At 42.7% G+C, this 16,242-nt stretch overlaps 1 protein-coding gene across 1 annotated transcript in view; it reads right to left on the bottom strand.

The window, feature by feature from the left end:
- LOC131591736 (voltage-dependent T-type calcium channel subunit alpha-1I-like) overlaps positions 1–16,242 on the bottom strand; it is a 147,886-nt gene that overhangs the window by 66,562 nt on the left and 65,082 nt on the right. The window contains exons 2-3 of the mRNA XM_058862742.1: positions 15,875–15,986; positions 14,739–14,872 (exon numbers count right to left, since the gene is read on the bottom strand). Of these exons, the coding sequence (XP_058718725.1) occupies positions 14,739–14,872; positions 15,875–15,986 (246 nt within the window). The remainder of the gene's footprint in view (positions 1–14,738; positions 14,873–15,874; positions 15,987–16,242) is intronic.

Here is a 16,242-nt window from a genome sequence, read left to right as displayed (position 1 = left end):
GTAGCTTCCTGACTGAAAGAGCCCCCATGCTGCAGTCTGCTGTGGGGTTATGTATAGGTACAGAAACATAAAGGCCTCAAGCTTGGTGAAGTCCCACTGAACTTCCTTTCCTTTCCTAAAAACACTCATTTCCTAAGAGAACTGGGTTAGATCTGAAGAAAAAAAATAATTTTTTTTGGAGCAGTTGCAGAACAACCCAAAACAGAGTCAAACGCCAAGTAAGCTGTTGGCCCAAAATACATCTAATTTAAAAAAGTATTTTTTTCTGAACTGCAAGGAGCCAAATGAGAAGTCCTGAATACTGTGGTCCTCAGAGAAGCTGGACACAGGGGAAAAGCACAGGGCTAGGGGTGACATTAAATCAATGGGTGGAGGTGACATCTTTTCTTAGCCTTAACCATACAGAATTAAATTTAATTGATTTAAAATTAATCTATAATTAATTTTAAAATGTTTTCACACCATTTGGTTTTGTCCTGTTTTATGGCTACAGCATTTGAGTAACCATAACCAGCTGCACATCACTGCCTTCTCTTAGCTGGAATGAGTTTGCCATCTATGTAGTACAGTCCCTGTGTCAATAGAAAATTATCAATCAGCCAAGTAGTGACTGTGGGTCCTTTCAGCACAAGACAAATGCTGCCTTAACTCAACTCTGTGGTTCAGACAGCAGCAAGCCAGCCTCCTGCAGCCCTCAGTGGCCACAGAGTCACAGATTTACTGCCATTACCTTCCAGTGTAGCCAGACAAAAAAGCTGAACAGACAATCACACTGCCAGGGAAAACAGCAGGTTGTTCCCAAGCATGGGTTAGAAAAGGGCAACTGCTAAATCTTTTAGAGAGCAACTTGTGACAAAAATGAACTCAGCCCTAGGAGGCCCCAGGAATCCAGCTCGATTAACAGACTCCTTCTGCCTACGGCTCTTCCTGAGGCCTCCTGGTCTTGGCTGTAATAACAGAGAAATCCAGGATGCCTAAATCCCTGCAGATGAGATATGACTATTGTAGTCACGGAGATTGTATCCAAACAATTTCTATGCAATTCCAGTGTAATTTTGCATTAGGGCTTCTCATTTTCGCCTTTTTATTTCTCGTGATCACTTCAGTATCAGCTTCTGTTCACTCTTCCCTTTGTGCAATGGTAGCATGCCCACACAATGCAGGTGACCAAAGTGCAGTGAAACTCCACCGATTACCAAAAACCCACCCATCTTCTGGGTAGATCAAACAGATAAACCCAAATGGTGGCTCCATTCTCTAATGAAATAGGATCTCTAAGTGACTCCGCTGGAGTCTCCAGGCATCTATAGCATTTCAGGCATTGCTAGCCCAGCTCTTTTTGTTATTACCATTCTCCAGCCAGCCCTGCTCCCCACAGCCTGGACACTGTGGACACTTTACCTGCTCTAGGTTTGGGCTGTGTCCCATCTCCTAGTGCCATACATGGAGGTGATGTCAGGTTGACGCAGAGTCAAAAGGACTCATCGCAAAAAGTGATCAGCCAGGAGCTGTCAGCAGGTTCACATTTTCTGTGTCTAGAGATCTTGTGGTGGTGAGTCAGGTGTACTGTGCTTGTTTGAACTCCCAGGCAGGTGGGTTTTGGATCCTTAATACCTCAGCAACCTGTAGAACCCTGTGTTTGCTGGGTGTTTGCAAACCAAGGTAATGTTACAGCTGGTACAAAATGAATGGCCACCCATGAAACTCCAGGAGATTTCCAGGCTCCTTGTTCTTGCTTTGTACCAGCTCAGTGCCATGAGCAAGGGTAGCCCCCATGACCTGACTACCCTTCTTGTTCTCCTCTCTCTTGGCTGCTTAAAGCATGTCTTGTTAGTAAACACCATGAATTCTTCAAGGTCTAGGGCCAGTCAGACAAAGTCTAGGATGTGGGAAGGGGAGGAAAAGAAGACAGGACTGTGCTGGTTGTGAGTTCTTTCTATTTCTCATGAGGGAGCAGGGTGAAATGCATCTCTTCTGAGGGAAACAGCAGGTCATTTCTGGCATCACTAAAGTATTTTGTGGCCTCTTTTGTGAGTGGGTGAGTGGAGGGACAGGTTCAGAAGCTTAAACTATGCTAAATAAGACAAACTTCTCATCTGTGATGGAATTTCAGCTCTGAGCTGTCAAGGTAATTGAATATTTACTGTAATTCTTCTTCCCTTGCTAGAGGTTTTCTTTTTCAAAACCTTCTACATGAAACACTTCTGGAAGGAGAGGGGATTGGCGCAGGCAGTATCCTCACACCACACAGCTCAAGACAGATGCACTCTGGGAACACTGGCAGGGTGGGAAATGGACAGAGGCACTGGCTGCATGTATGGGGTTCATCCTGCAGAAGCAGGGGGATGCCTGGCAGGGAACACCTCTCCATTTGAGCTCTGCCTCCCTCCCCACTCTCACAGCATCCCACCTGCTCCCTGCCTCTTTACATCCCTCTGACACACACTGCCTGCAACATTTCTACCTCTCATTTTAATCTTTCTTCTTCGTTCCCACTTTTTCCATTTGCCCCTTGACTTTCCTTTCTATTTTTCCATTTAGGTAAATCTGCTCAGCTGAACACACAAAGGACCTGTACTTAAACAGGGATGAGACCAAGCTAGTACAGGGAACAAGTGAGCAATTTGTTAGCATGCTGACCCTGTCCAGAATGTGCCTGGCCTCACATACCTCTGTCCCGTGTCATGGCACTGGAGCAGACAGCAAGTACACAGGGACAAGGGGGCATGGAAACCTTCAATGCTCGTGAGGCCTCGACAGCACCAGAACAGCTTCATCAGCTACAGCTTGGCACTTATTTTGCCCTCTGCACCTGTGAGCTTGAGAGTGGGCTTGGATCTGCCTTGGCACTCGAGAGGAGCAGCAGGACTCATTGTCCAACAGCAGAAATGCACGGCCAGCACGGCTCTGTGCCAGGCACAGGAGAGCAGACTGACCAGCAGCATGGAGGAATAAAGCTAAGGCTATCTAAAATAGACATAGTGACAATACAAAAGCCATGTAAGGAGTCCAGAAAGTTCAGACTTTTATCTGCTGCACGTGTGACCCAAGATAATATGCAATGCCTGACTAGCTGCTACCTTGCTACCTTCAATGAAATCCATTATTAAAACAGTTCAAACATTACCATTTACTTCTTTGTATTTACATCTCCTTATACCTTTATTACATACTTATTAACTTTCCTAATCTTGGCTTCTGAACTTCTATTTGCTGAAAATTAGCAGTCAAGAAATGGTATTTAAAACCTATCCTAAAATCATTCATGAAAAATACCGAGGCGGTATTTTTCTTATGACACAAAGCCAATATGTTTTTGTTAAATTCAAAAGCTGCCTGATTCCCCTTCTCTGATAGAAGTTTTCAATTGAAATCTAATTAACTGCAATCTAATCAATTCATATTTTTTTTTTTGTCAAATAAATTTAGGTTTAGCACTGAAGCCAAAAACTTCATGGCTGGGTCTTTCTAGCTGTAGTTTCAGACTTGCTATGAGTCTCTGTGGGAAGTGAAGCTTTTCCTGCCTGTGGGCTTCTATTTGATCCCTACATCTATGAGAACCTGATGTAACCAGAGCAGAAGACTTTGACTGGTCTCTGGTCTGAGCTCCTTCAGCTTCTCAGCTATGTCAGGGTTCAAAGACTGCTACGTACCTATACATAGCATATACATGGCTAGATGGGATTTCATCAATGTCGTCTGTGTACAGGAATATGCCTTTCTGTCCTCAGCTCCTTGATCTGGCAATCACATTTTGCAGACTGGAATTTCTACCACTTTGAAGATCTAGAACACAGGAGTCATGGGAAAAACTAAGACCATTAGTTTTCCCTGACAGAAATTTTATTCAGATATCTATGCCAAAAGTTGGAGATGACATCTTGCCATTTACCAAAATGTCTAGCCCTGATATATGAACTGAAATCTTCCACCTGAAGTTTGTGGGGTGGTGGATTTACCCCTAAATTCTTCCACTTCAGCCATACACATCAGGACAAGAAGAAGGTCTCACTGCTTCTGCTCTGGCCTCAAAGACTCTGGCTACAATGCAAAGAAGAAGCAAAGCTGGTATTTGGACTGGACAATGTATTCCAATGGTTCCATATCTCCCCCTGACATTATTGAGCCATCCTGGGGAACAGAAAGTAAAAAAAAAGGCATATGCATCACTAGATCCACACAGGCCTGGTCCTCTGTGGCCAGAGGTATAGCAGCAGGCAGGGAACATGGAAAACAGCGCTGGCCAGGCTACCCCAGAGACTCCATTTGCTGAATCTGTGCTGTGGAAAGGGAAGGCAGACACTAAAATCCACTTATTGCCTTCCTGCTGTCCACAACTGCATGGATAGTGGGGACCACCAGCACTGGAGTAACAGCAATGAGGCAGGAGGAAGAGCACACAGATAAAGGTCTAGAGCATGAGGCATATGGGCATTCAAGACACCTCCCCTGCTAAGGCTGGAAGATGAATCCAACCTCTTGTAAATCCATCAGGATATATGAGAAGCAGAGCCAGGAGATTTTGATGAGGCCTGACTGAACACTGGGCAGGAGCAGAGGGCAGCTGCCTCTGCTCAGAGTCTGCAGCCACAGGGTGCACACAAACCAGCAGATGCAGACAGGCTACTTTCCAGCCCAGCAGGGCTCCCAGCCAGGACCTATTTTTCTGAAGATTTCTGCCCCATGCCTACCATTTTGCTCTACAACTGGAGCCACATCCTTACTTTCCCCAAAGGTCCAGCAGGCTACAGCAAAAGTTAAAGACTCTTTCATTATTTGGACCTGATCTTTCGCTATATAGGGCACCATGGTGGAGGAGGCATGGGGCTGCCAGGCAAATCCCAGCACTGACCCTCCTATCAGCTCACTTGGGGTAGATAGATTTATCTATATAGATATAGATACCTGAAGAACAAACTGTGCATTTGCACAGTTAGGTGCCTCTGGGGCCAGCCTTCAACATGCATCCTAAACAGATGATCCAAAATCCTTTCAACATCTACCACAGAAAAAGTGGAATAACACAGTAGGCCTCCAAATTGCTCTGCAAACCACAGTGTACTAAGCTAAGTAGTCCTGCTTATCTCTTTTAAATTTAGAGCTCATTATGCTGCAAAAAGACAACTCTCTGCTGACACAAAAACTGAAAGATAGAAGTAAAAAAAAAAAAAAGCCTTGCTAGTAAAACAAGAAATGCAAAATTTTTCGCCATTTATAAAATATAATAATAATAAAGGGTCTATAATTCTGTTAGTAAAAAGACATTTCCTCAGGGAGCGATAGATCAATTACTAATTGCACAGTCAGCGCCTGAGCTGTGATGCTTTGTATTCTTAAAAAAATAACCTGCAACTCTCCCCCCTCCAGTACAAAATATTTTTTTACCTTTTTTTTTTGTATTGCTGTGCAAGCAAAAGCCGCTGAAAGCTTCCAGAGCCTGTGAGACTGGTCCCTTGCTGCCTGGAATGTGATTATTTCACACCCTGAAACACTCAGATTTCTCTCCAAACTGTGTACTAAGAGAAAATGTCAGAGTTTCTTAATAGTTTCAGAGACATGATACGAAAAGACATAAGCAGGTTTTCACACTGTGATAAGAAAGCCAGAAGGACTCGCCAAGCTCAGATGACTGAATGCGAGTGATGGGCCCTCACCTCTGAGCTCTGTATTTCACTGCTTAGAGGGGGGGGGGAAGGAAAATAAAAAAGAATGTTTGCATTTTGGCCCTATAAGCCTGCTGGTTTTACCTTTTTTGCGGGTTTGTGTTTTGATTTTTTCAAAGAAACCTAACATTCACATGGTAGGGAATTAGCTTTCAGGAAGGCAAAAAAATCAGAGGCAATAATTGAGAGCTACACGTTACACAGGCAGGGTAGCGCTGCCTCCTTGTTTTGATTCTTCTCTGGTGTGATTCATTTCGTTTTGATGACTGCTTTCATTTCAATATGTTGCACATCTAGGGATAGTTTTACTGGGAGAAAGCAAATGAAATAATTAGTATCATTAAGGAGGAAAAAGCCAGTGCATGTTTGAGGGGAGGGCTGTGCTGCTGCTATTTCTACCTTTGGTTAAGATGCTATTTAGCCTGCTCCTTGCTGGTTTCCATCTTTTTCTGATCACTACTTGAAACACCTAATTGCTATATTTATTACAGTTTTCTTTAACTTGCCATAATTTTATAGAGACTTCTATTTGGCATCGAACATTAGCTAACTAGGATTTTCTGAGCATTCTGCTGTTTACCCTGCTGCTAATAAGTATTTAATGATCTGAGATTTTAAAGTCATAACTATGCAAATTCTGGCCAGGTCCCTGAAGGACTGCAGTTAATTAAAAGCAAAGAAAAAGCAGAAGATTGGCAACACTTCCCCCATCTTGTGAGATTAAGGCCAGTTGCTGTGTTTCAGGCTAAGAAGCATCTTCCCAGGGTGGAAGGGCACCAGGCAGTGATGGATTTGTTTCCTGGAAACAGGTGGGCATTTGAGGATGGGGGATTGGTACCTCACATCCTTCAGAGAGCTGCCAGTTCCATTTCCTAGGCTGAAATTTAGAGGGATGAACTTGGGGCCATAAGGGCTTTCCATGTTAGGAGAAAGTTGGTGTTCATAGTGATGCTGCACACGTTTGAAAAGAGCTTGGATGGATGAATTTGGGAAGCATCATCACTCCAAGTTTTTGGAAAGGATGCCATATCTAGGGAATTATGGGGAACAGAACTCAAGGACAGGAGATAACTATAAGAAAGAAAATGTAAAAGTAATATCTCAGTTAATAGAAATACTTTCCAGACTCCCAGTGTGAAAGATGTATAAAGAACTCCTGAAGAAGCAACTAGCCAAAAGGCACAGGAAGTGAGAAGTGTTCTGCTCAGCTTAAGGTGCTGTCAGGCTTGCCTGAGAAGAGATCTTCAGCTGTGCAAAACCCTTTCCAAAGGCTGAATAACTACTCAGAAAGGAAAGAATGTTTTGGAAAAGAAATGGAGATACCAGGAGAGCTGTTCTGCCATACTATAGGTGAAACTAAAAAGCAAATTTAGGAAGGCTTTCAGACTTCAAGGACAGTATTTACCCATGATGATGTGTTTTGAAACTAATTGTTTTTCTTACCATGATAGATATACCACATATTATAGACTTGTATTTCTGTCACTTTCTGAAGAAGTTGGACAAGAACTATTCAACTGAACTCCTTAGTGGCACATTCTGGCAAAAAGGTGATGGAGGAACCTGATAATGAACCTTGACCAGCCACATAGAGCATAAGACTGGCAGAGAGCTGGGCTAATCTCGTGCAGAAATATTAACCACTGTTTAATTAGAACAAAAATTAGGTTTTAGAGAACTGAAAAACCAGTCAGAAGATTAAATAAAAGACAAAAGGGGAAAGTGATAAAACTAGGAAAAGAGTTAATTCTTACAGGACCTCCATGTCAAGAACAAAACTAATCAAGGCACTAAAAGATGTAAAGAGGAGAAAAATAGTGCCGCCTCTACACCTAGTGCCAGGGGCCTGAGGATTAAAGAGAATAAAAATTGTTCATTTTATGAGGATAATGCCTAAGTGGCATTAGGAAGGCCTGGTGGGAAAATCTGCATGAAAGGAATATTAAAATCAAGGATTTCAACCTAGTAGGGAGGCTCTAGTGGACAGAAAGAGAGAAGGAGTAACACACTCTATCAAAAACTGCATTTTCTACTATAGAATCAGTGACCAAGTACTTACAGATTAACATATAGAGAATTCCTCCTGGCTAGAGAAAAGGGCTGACAGAGCTTGACATGAAATTCAAGAGGTGGATTAAAGGTCCTGCATTTGGGCTGGACTGATGGACAGTGGTGCTGATGAAAAGGAGCTGCCTGTCTTGGGGAACAGGTCAGTGCAGGGAAGGACAATGACATCCCAAGCTGCACCAGCCAGATTGCAGCAGGTAGATGAGGGAGGGATTATGCCCCTTACTTTGCACTCAGGTAGACCATGAAAGCAAAACTTTTGGCCCTCCAATAAATGAAGGTGTTGATAAATTGAAGCAAGTTCCGTGGAGGGTCACCAAGGTTCTCAGGGTTGGAGCATTTGTCCTGTGAGCTGACATCCTGATCCTGAGAGGCTGCAGGATGTGGGCTTATTTAGCTTGGAGAGGAGTTGATTTTGGTGGGACCCAAGAGCAGTTCCTTGGTACCTATGAGGCAGTCAGTGAGATTAAGCCAGAATCTTCATTGTGCCACGTGGCAGGAGAACAAGACACAACAAACACAAAACCAGGGAGGAAAGGGAGGTTCAGACCAGTTACAGAGGCACATCAGCAGTAGGGCTGGGATGGTGAGAGATAGTGCCATTCACATCTGTGGTGGTTGTCACGATTTGACTGGAAAACTCTAACTTGAGTTTGCTGTTGACCCTCCTTTGAACAAGATTGGAGTGGAGACCCCAGGGGGCCCTTTCTGACCCTGATTATCTATGATCTGGTATGTCCAGATCACACCAGAATACAGGCTGATCGGCTCTCTTGATAAAAGCACTCTCCCAACCCACCACTAGGAACTAAATTTGAGCAATGCATTTGGGTTACCTAAATCTCCTTGGAAGTTTTCAGCCCTACAAATCACAGAAAATTGTATTCAAGAATGTAAGACAGAGAGGTTGTCTAACAAGTTATTATTTTAAAAATATTATAGAACTTGATTGTGTGTGCTATGTCCAACTCATGTAAGGTCATCAAAAGTACCAGATATATCTGGTGGATTTGAGAGGCCATATTCATGAGTTTGAAACCACACAGAAACAGGCACAGAATTCTGAAATCATTTACATTGGAAAACTCCTTTAAGATCATTGAGTCCAACTCAACCTAGCCAAGTCCACCACTAAACAGTGTCCTTAAGCACCAGTCACATCTACATGTCTTTTAAATAGCTCCAAGTGTCAAACTAGTCAGACTTCAATTCATGGGCTGTGGAGTACAGTCAAGTGTTTAGGAATATTTATCAGGTATCCAAGAAGCTTCAGGAGACACAAGAAAGGTGAACAGGTGAAAAAGATAATACAGCATGAGTGAAAGCAAAAGCAGCAACGTAATAGCAGGAGAGGGGAAGGTGATACCCATGAATATAAATTAAGAGATGGACTTGCAGAAAATTTGTAAGAGAACTGAAAGAGCACATCAAACGATGTAAGTTTTGGAATGAGAAAACAGAATTGTCACTAACAGTGTAAAGAAGGCAGAAAACATCAGTTTAAAAAAAGTCCTCTGGGGAAGGTCAGATGATGTATGTGCACCATTGATCATAATGAGCTAATTTCAGCTCCAGCTGTGATCAAGTATTTCAGGCTGTGCCTAAATAGGGATTTTCTAAGATAAGCAAGCCTGGACGATCTGTATGCAAGAGTTTCAAAAGAGATGGCCAGAAAAGATCTGAACCAGTACCGATAATTTTTGATTAGGCTCAGAAGACTGGGAAAGCATCCAAGGGTCAAAGGAATTCTGATGTTGTGCCAGTACACAGTGATCTCAATGGCAGGACTAATGCTGGTGACGGTACAGTAATGAAATTGTCAATATGAGCCTTGGATAGATTATGGATTAAAAGTGAATAAGAAAATTAACCATACCCAATATAAGTTTAAGGAAAAATAGACATCATCAAACTAATGTGCTATAATCTCTTATGAGATTACAAGTCTGGTTCACACAAGCAATTAGGTTGATATGGCTGGAATGATATGTAATCATCGTGACATACATTAGCTGGAGAAAAACTAAGTAATAAACCTCATATGCAACACTAAATGGGAATTCATTTGTGAGCAGATGTACTTCTGTAATGCACAATTCTTGCCACTCTGTTCTTTATTTATTTATCACAACCTGACAGAAAACTAAAAAGTCACTGATGGATTTTGCAGTTGAGGCGTATTTTTGGGAGAACAGAAAAGAAATGAAGATGACAAGTCAGGGATAGAACAGCATGAACTGCTTTGGAAACGCAAATAATATGTATTCCAGTGTGAAAAAATGGAACCAACATGCATCTGTGAACAAAGTTTACTGTTCCTACTAATAGGAAGGGGGTTTCTCTCTTCAGAAGAGGAGATGGGAAAAAAAACCCAACCAATCAAACTTGGAGGCTATGAAGAAAGCAGCTGAATGAATTGATGGGGAGGTGCTGTGATTGAACGGACAGGCTACTGCAATACTTGGCTATAGGAAACGGGAAATTTCAGACAGGAATAGTAAGACAATATTATAACCAAGGGCACTGAAGCAGACTGAAGCACTGACAGAATGCTATGTCTTGTTCTGAAATGCACCACTTCTAAAATCTGTTTAAGACCACCGCAAGAAAATCTCAAAATGCTGAAATATCCAAAATTCCATTTCTCACAGCAAAGATAAGGACAGGATGGAATTTGACCACAGTTTGAGATCTACATGGCAAATTCCACTGTGATAATAGAGAGAGATAAAGACAGCACGCTGTGAAAGACAGACCCTCTCCTCAGTCAATGGAATTCAAGCAACAAGTAGTTAGAGAAATATTTTTGGGGACACACATGTAATCACAATGATACCCCGTCCCACCCCCAGCCCCCTCCACCATGTAGTGAAGTCCTCTGCCCCTTAATTTACCTAACATGTTCCAGGATGCCACAGAAAAGGGCAAAGACAGACAGAATTCCCACCACAAATTTCAGCACTTGGATCATGAGAAGCAGAAAAACCACTCCCTACATGGAATTCACACCCCCAAGGTCAGGGAGACCCTCAGGTCAGATACATAAAGGGATGATATCTCCTTTTCTAGAGAGGCAGTGGCATCATCTCCAACCACATGTGGATGCAACTGTTTCATAGAATAGAGGGAGCAGGGGGAATTGTTCACTACTGTATTGCTAGAGAACTGCCTAGCTTAAAAAGTTGATGAGAATGAGCCCAGAAACAAGTGACTCTTTCTCTAAATTCACACAGATATAGACTCTGGCTGACATTTCCAATCTGATTAGCTTTCTCATTATCTCAACTTTCAAACAGTCATAGGCTCTCAACTCAAGGAAGCTGCCCTGTGAGGTTGCCTCAGTTCAAGCTCTCCAAACACACCCATCACTGTGGGAAACAAGTGACGACAGACAAGACCTAATCACAAGTGGAAGGGAAGAGGGACTCCCACCAGGACAGCTGGTGGTGACGAGCACAGTCTGCTTGAAACGTCTGGGAACTTGCAACCTCCTGTCACCAGCAAGTAGTTGGGAACGGGAGCATTGGCAAACTGAATCTTCAGCCCTGGTTGTTTGTGCACACAAGGGCATTGGCACTCTTCAAAGCAAATTGCTTCATCTGATTTTTGGAGCTCTGAGGGGAACAATGAGGGAAAGCATGAAGTTATAACTCATATTGTTTTGGTTTTATTCCTAACCCTTTCAGAAAAAAAAAAACACATTGAAGGTGGTTAGGGGAGGGAGTGTTTGAGAGGGGAGAAAATTCTGGTGATGTCAGCTCCTATTGCCATGGAAACTGAATATTTTTAGTGACAATGGAGTCTTCCTCCTTGAGCTGCTGGGTTGCAGGGGCAAGCAGGGCAAGGGCACATGAGGGAATTCAGCTAACTAAAACTACAGCTTCTGGCTTTCCAAGGAAGTGAGGAAATAACTACAAATGATTGCCTGAATACATGGTTTATGTAACCAAAACACCGTCTGGGTCCTTAGCAGCAAACAGTCATTATGCTCTTTGATAAAACATGCTGTCATGCAGCGAACCAGCTCAGCTGAGACAGCTCAGGAAGGCCACAGAATGGGCCCTGCCTGCACCTTGCTTTTCCATGCTACAGTCTACTCTTTGCAACCTTTGCTGCCTTGCTGATGTTTATTTGGAAAGGGAGAAGAGAGGAGAAAGGGCTGGGAAGTATAGCCCATATTCTTGAAACTGAGAGAAGCTGCATGGGGCTGTAGGCTGGGCGTTGCTCCCCAACATCAGGGATGTTTCCTTAGGAGCCAAGTTTATGACCTCCCTTAAAGGAAACAAGAATCCAGAATGATGAAAAGGAGAAGGTTCTCAGAGAAAACTGATTAGCCTCTGATCAGGATCTAACTCCCTGGCATGAAGAAAATGTGCAAGATCTAGATGTCCTCCCTAAGTCAGAATGCTAAGGCAGCATCTGGACAACACGGCTTCAGTTAAGCTGAAGTCGTGATCCAGGTGTGGAATCAATAAGGATAAAGGTTGGAGATTACATCTGAGGTTAAGCAAAAGCCTACAGCATGTAAGGACAAGTTAAAGCCTTGGATTTGATTTAAACAGTGCAGACAATTTTAATGAATTTCAAAGAATAATGAATTAATAACCACAAGCTTTTTTAACTCGAAATACATTATATAGTCATTAGTTCTATATAACTAAATGGAAAAATCTTTCTTTAGCAGAAGTCCTTTGAGATCATATATTCTAATGAGATTACTATCATTTCATTCTGACACCTCATGAGGACAATTGAATAGAAATCAGGAAACTATTTTCTTTTAGTTTTGGACCTGAAATAAAAAACCCTCTATGCAGATTATTTGATATCTAAGAAGTTGATTCGAAGTCTCTTTGGCATTGAAAGAAGTTCATATATGAGCTTTTTTCCCTGGTACTGCTATCAGATGCACAAAAGACTCTGTCTCTCCTCAAATTCCTCCCAGCAATGGTGACAGAAGGAAATATGTAAGGGAGTTTGCTCCCTTCTCTTCTAGGCAGTGTGGATTTCACTTGTTTTCTGCATGAAGTATTTGAGCTCTCCCTCTTTCATTTAGTATTGCCCACTGATTTCACCTTCTCTTCAGATACCACCACTCACATACCACGCTTGCAAGGACCCCAGGCAGAGTAAGACCCCCAATTCCCAAACCTTTTTACCTGATACGCTGATTTTCCTGTGCCCACCTGGAGCAGTCTCCCAGCATACTGCAGCATGTCACCCACACAGAGGAGCACCATGGACTTCAAGGTCCCCTTTTCAAACCTACCCAGCTCTTCCTCCCTCAAAGGCTGCTGTGCTAGGGTCTTGCTTTCCCTGCATCTAGTCTCCAGCGACTTTGCCACCAGGAGCTCAGGCTAGAACATGTAATGATCTGGCTTTTCTCAGCACTATGTCTCAGGGACTTTATCTGACACTCCTCATGTCAGGCCATTTTAAATCAGATGTTAATCACAGCAGGCTCAGCTACAAGAAAGGTCTTCCCATCTCACATATATTTTGTTAATTTAGAAAAGCCTACAGCTTTCATCTGCCTGTCCTCCTTTCATGCACAACCTGGCCAAGAATCAGCTTTCAAATTTTTACAGCTGCACTGAGTTTGAAAATCTCTGCTCCTCCCAGAAGCAAACAATTATCTGCTCCTCCAGAGGGAATGTCTTTCAAGTCTTGCAGTAGAAGAACTCTGTCAAAAGCAAATATAAAGATGGTGTTGCTCCACACCACGGGGGAAAACTCTGCAAAGTGAGCTCAAACTCACTGCTAGCTCAGTCAGTAATACATGCACTCCCAGGCAACAGTGGAGCTGGTAATTCCTGGCTAAAGAGAAGGAAAATTGAGGGCTTCTCTTTGAAAAGATGTTCACTTTTTTTCTGTGAGATGAACAATATAACATATTTATTTCTGAATTTATTTTTTTTTATTGTACCACAAAGTGTTCTAATTGAAAATTAGTATTCCAGGGAAAAAAGCACATCCCCCTGGTATCAGAAATGGACTTTCTGTTGTGATTAAACAGGCAAATTCTGGTAGACTTTCCACTTGATACATGCAGAGGGGAAAATCAAAGCTTCACCATAGCAACTTTGTTGTAAAAAACCCTCAAATGTCAACTTGTCCCAGTAGTACTGCAGGAAATGTTGGTGCATTACAAAAACAAAAAGCCCTGAATAAAAAAACCCCTACATTTCTAAAACCTACATTTCTACCCTTGAAACCCTGCTGCTGGAAACAGAAATGCTAGCTTTAGTTTAGTTCTGGCAAAGGTTACATGATGCCTGAAGTTTTAGCTTTCTTTCTTTGCAGATTCTCTTCTGCACTGGTATATAACTCTGAACTTCATATAAAGTGCTAGCAAGTTCTCTTCACAGGGGAGTTGGACAAATCAATCCTTTTCCAGCCTGAGAACCAAGGACACTGTTCCAGCTTCAGGCCCAGTAAGTACAAACTACAGTGAATTGAGGAGAGCAATCTGGGAGGATGGGATTTCATAACCTGAAGCTGTAATTGGACAATTAACCCCAATATGTAAATGGAAGAAAACTTATAGAAGTGTGAAAACTTGTGACTTGGAGGCCATCTTGGGTGTGGCCTCAGCCAGGCTCTTGTAGTGCCCAAGGTGTATCCTTTGAAGGCCTTTTAATAAATACCTCCTTTATTCCTTTAACACTGTCTAGCCTCTGTTTTAGGTAGCCTCACAAGGTATCATACACCTCTTCTACCCAGACATTTAAGAAACACAAAAACCCAGAAATGTTTCTGGGCAAGCTGTTCAGCTGGTACAAATCAACACTCTCTATTCAGGTTGTGCTAGACAGATGGCTGCACATCAGCTGAGGAGTTAAAGCTACCTTGTCTGCTCTTTCTTCCATTGGCTGCTAACCCCAGCATGCCCAATTCCAGCTTGACAGCTGCACCAGAGGGGAAGCTTTCTCCTCAGTTACATCATTTCTTTTCCTTGCAAGACTCTAGTAAACCCAGAATAAATAAACCTAGAAATTATCAACCTACCCAGCCATGACAATGAAGAAATCCAAGCGGTTCCAGGTATCTCCAAGGTAACACTTCTTGCCAAAGATCCCCAGGGCCACCATCTTCAAGACCATTTCCATGGCAAAGAAGATGAAGATGAAATCATCAAACACCTGCCAAACAGAAACCCAAGAGCATATTTGACAAGCATTCTCAGCCTTGGACTTTAAAACACAGAATGTGAGAAAAATACTAAATTCAGTACTCGTCAAAATGAGATAGAGGCAGGGCTAGAAAAGTTTCCTTCATGTAGCCCTGGCATCACAGTTTCTTGCTGCTCAAGTTCAGTGAAGACTTTTATAGTTGTTTCACCCAGAGGTGAAGTAACTGATGCAGACTCAAAGACTCCTTACATAGACTTGAAAAGTGGTGTTGTTTCAGCACCAGCAGATCTAAACCTGGCCAGAAAAACACTGTTTTTCCAACATCCCCCAGGAGGAACTCCTCATCACATTGCTGCAAATGGCTCAGCTGAGGACATAGTGCAGCTTTCCACACAGCTTGGACAGCACACACCCATCACAGAGGGAAGCTTCAGATACCTGAAGGCCTTAGCCACAACCACACTGTGCATGACACCCTTTGTTGTTACCTTCTCTTTGGGGAAGCATCAAGCACAGCTGGTGTGTTTACAGTGTGGATGTACTCTTGGCCCTTCTAAGCATTCTTTTTATTTCCTCTCCCTTTGGGCATCCTGAATGCCACAGTATCTGTTGAATAGGTAATAGTCTTGCACATCACCAGACTACCAAATGCATTGGAGGCTGCTGTTCTCTCCTGCCTGGATTGTGTAACCTTAGTTATTTCTCCCTGGCTTAACCCTGACCTGTGTGTCTTGTAGATGTCTGTGTCAGGAAACCCCTGCTTATGTGCTAGGTTCAGAAATATCAGCAAATGTTCAGTATTGCACAGTCACAAGTAAAGTTCATTCATTCTCTCATCCCATTCCCCTCCTTAAAGCAAGCTCTTGCCATTTTACAGCAGGACAGCTCGCTGCCAGGGATAATCTTGCCAGCCTCTCTGGGAAGGTATAGCCCACACGCTGGAGGAAAGCACGCATGAAAATTTGTGACTTGGACTGAAGCACCATCACAACAAGAAGGAAATCTGCTTACCTGCAAGATTTTACACCTGTCAGAAAGGCAGTCCATATCCTCACATGGCTGGTACATTCCCAGGGTAACACAGTTTAGCAAAATCACCATCATGCTGACACACTCGAACCAGGTAGAAAAGAGTTAAGGAAAACTTCCGCAAAAGCATCATGGCTGAGATAAGTTTGCTCTAAGCTTGAAGTAACAAAATAGGAAGATTAAGGGAAAGAGGTGCTAGTAGGCTGATTTATTACGTTCCCACATTCTCTGCACTCAGTTTATCACTACTCCATTCCTTGATTAAGCCAAAACTCTTTTGTAAAAGGGAAAGCAGAGGTAGCATAAAAGGCCTAAAATACTTACACAAGTCAAATCACTGCCATAGTCAA

This window comes from Poecile atricapillus, chromosome W, assembly GCF_030490865.1.
Source record: "Poecile atricapillus isolate bPoeAtr1 chromosome W, bPoeAtr1.hap1, whole genome shotgun sequence".
NCBI lineage: Eukaryota > Metazoa > Chordata > Aves > Passeriformes > Paridae > Poecile > Poecile atricapillus.
The sequence above is the reverse complement of the archived record's forward strand: the minus strand, read 5'-3'. Positions and strand labels throughout refer to the sequence as shown.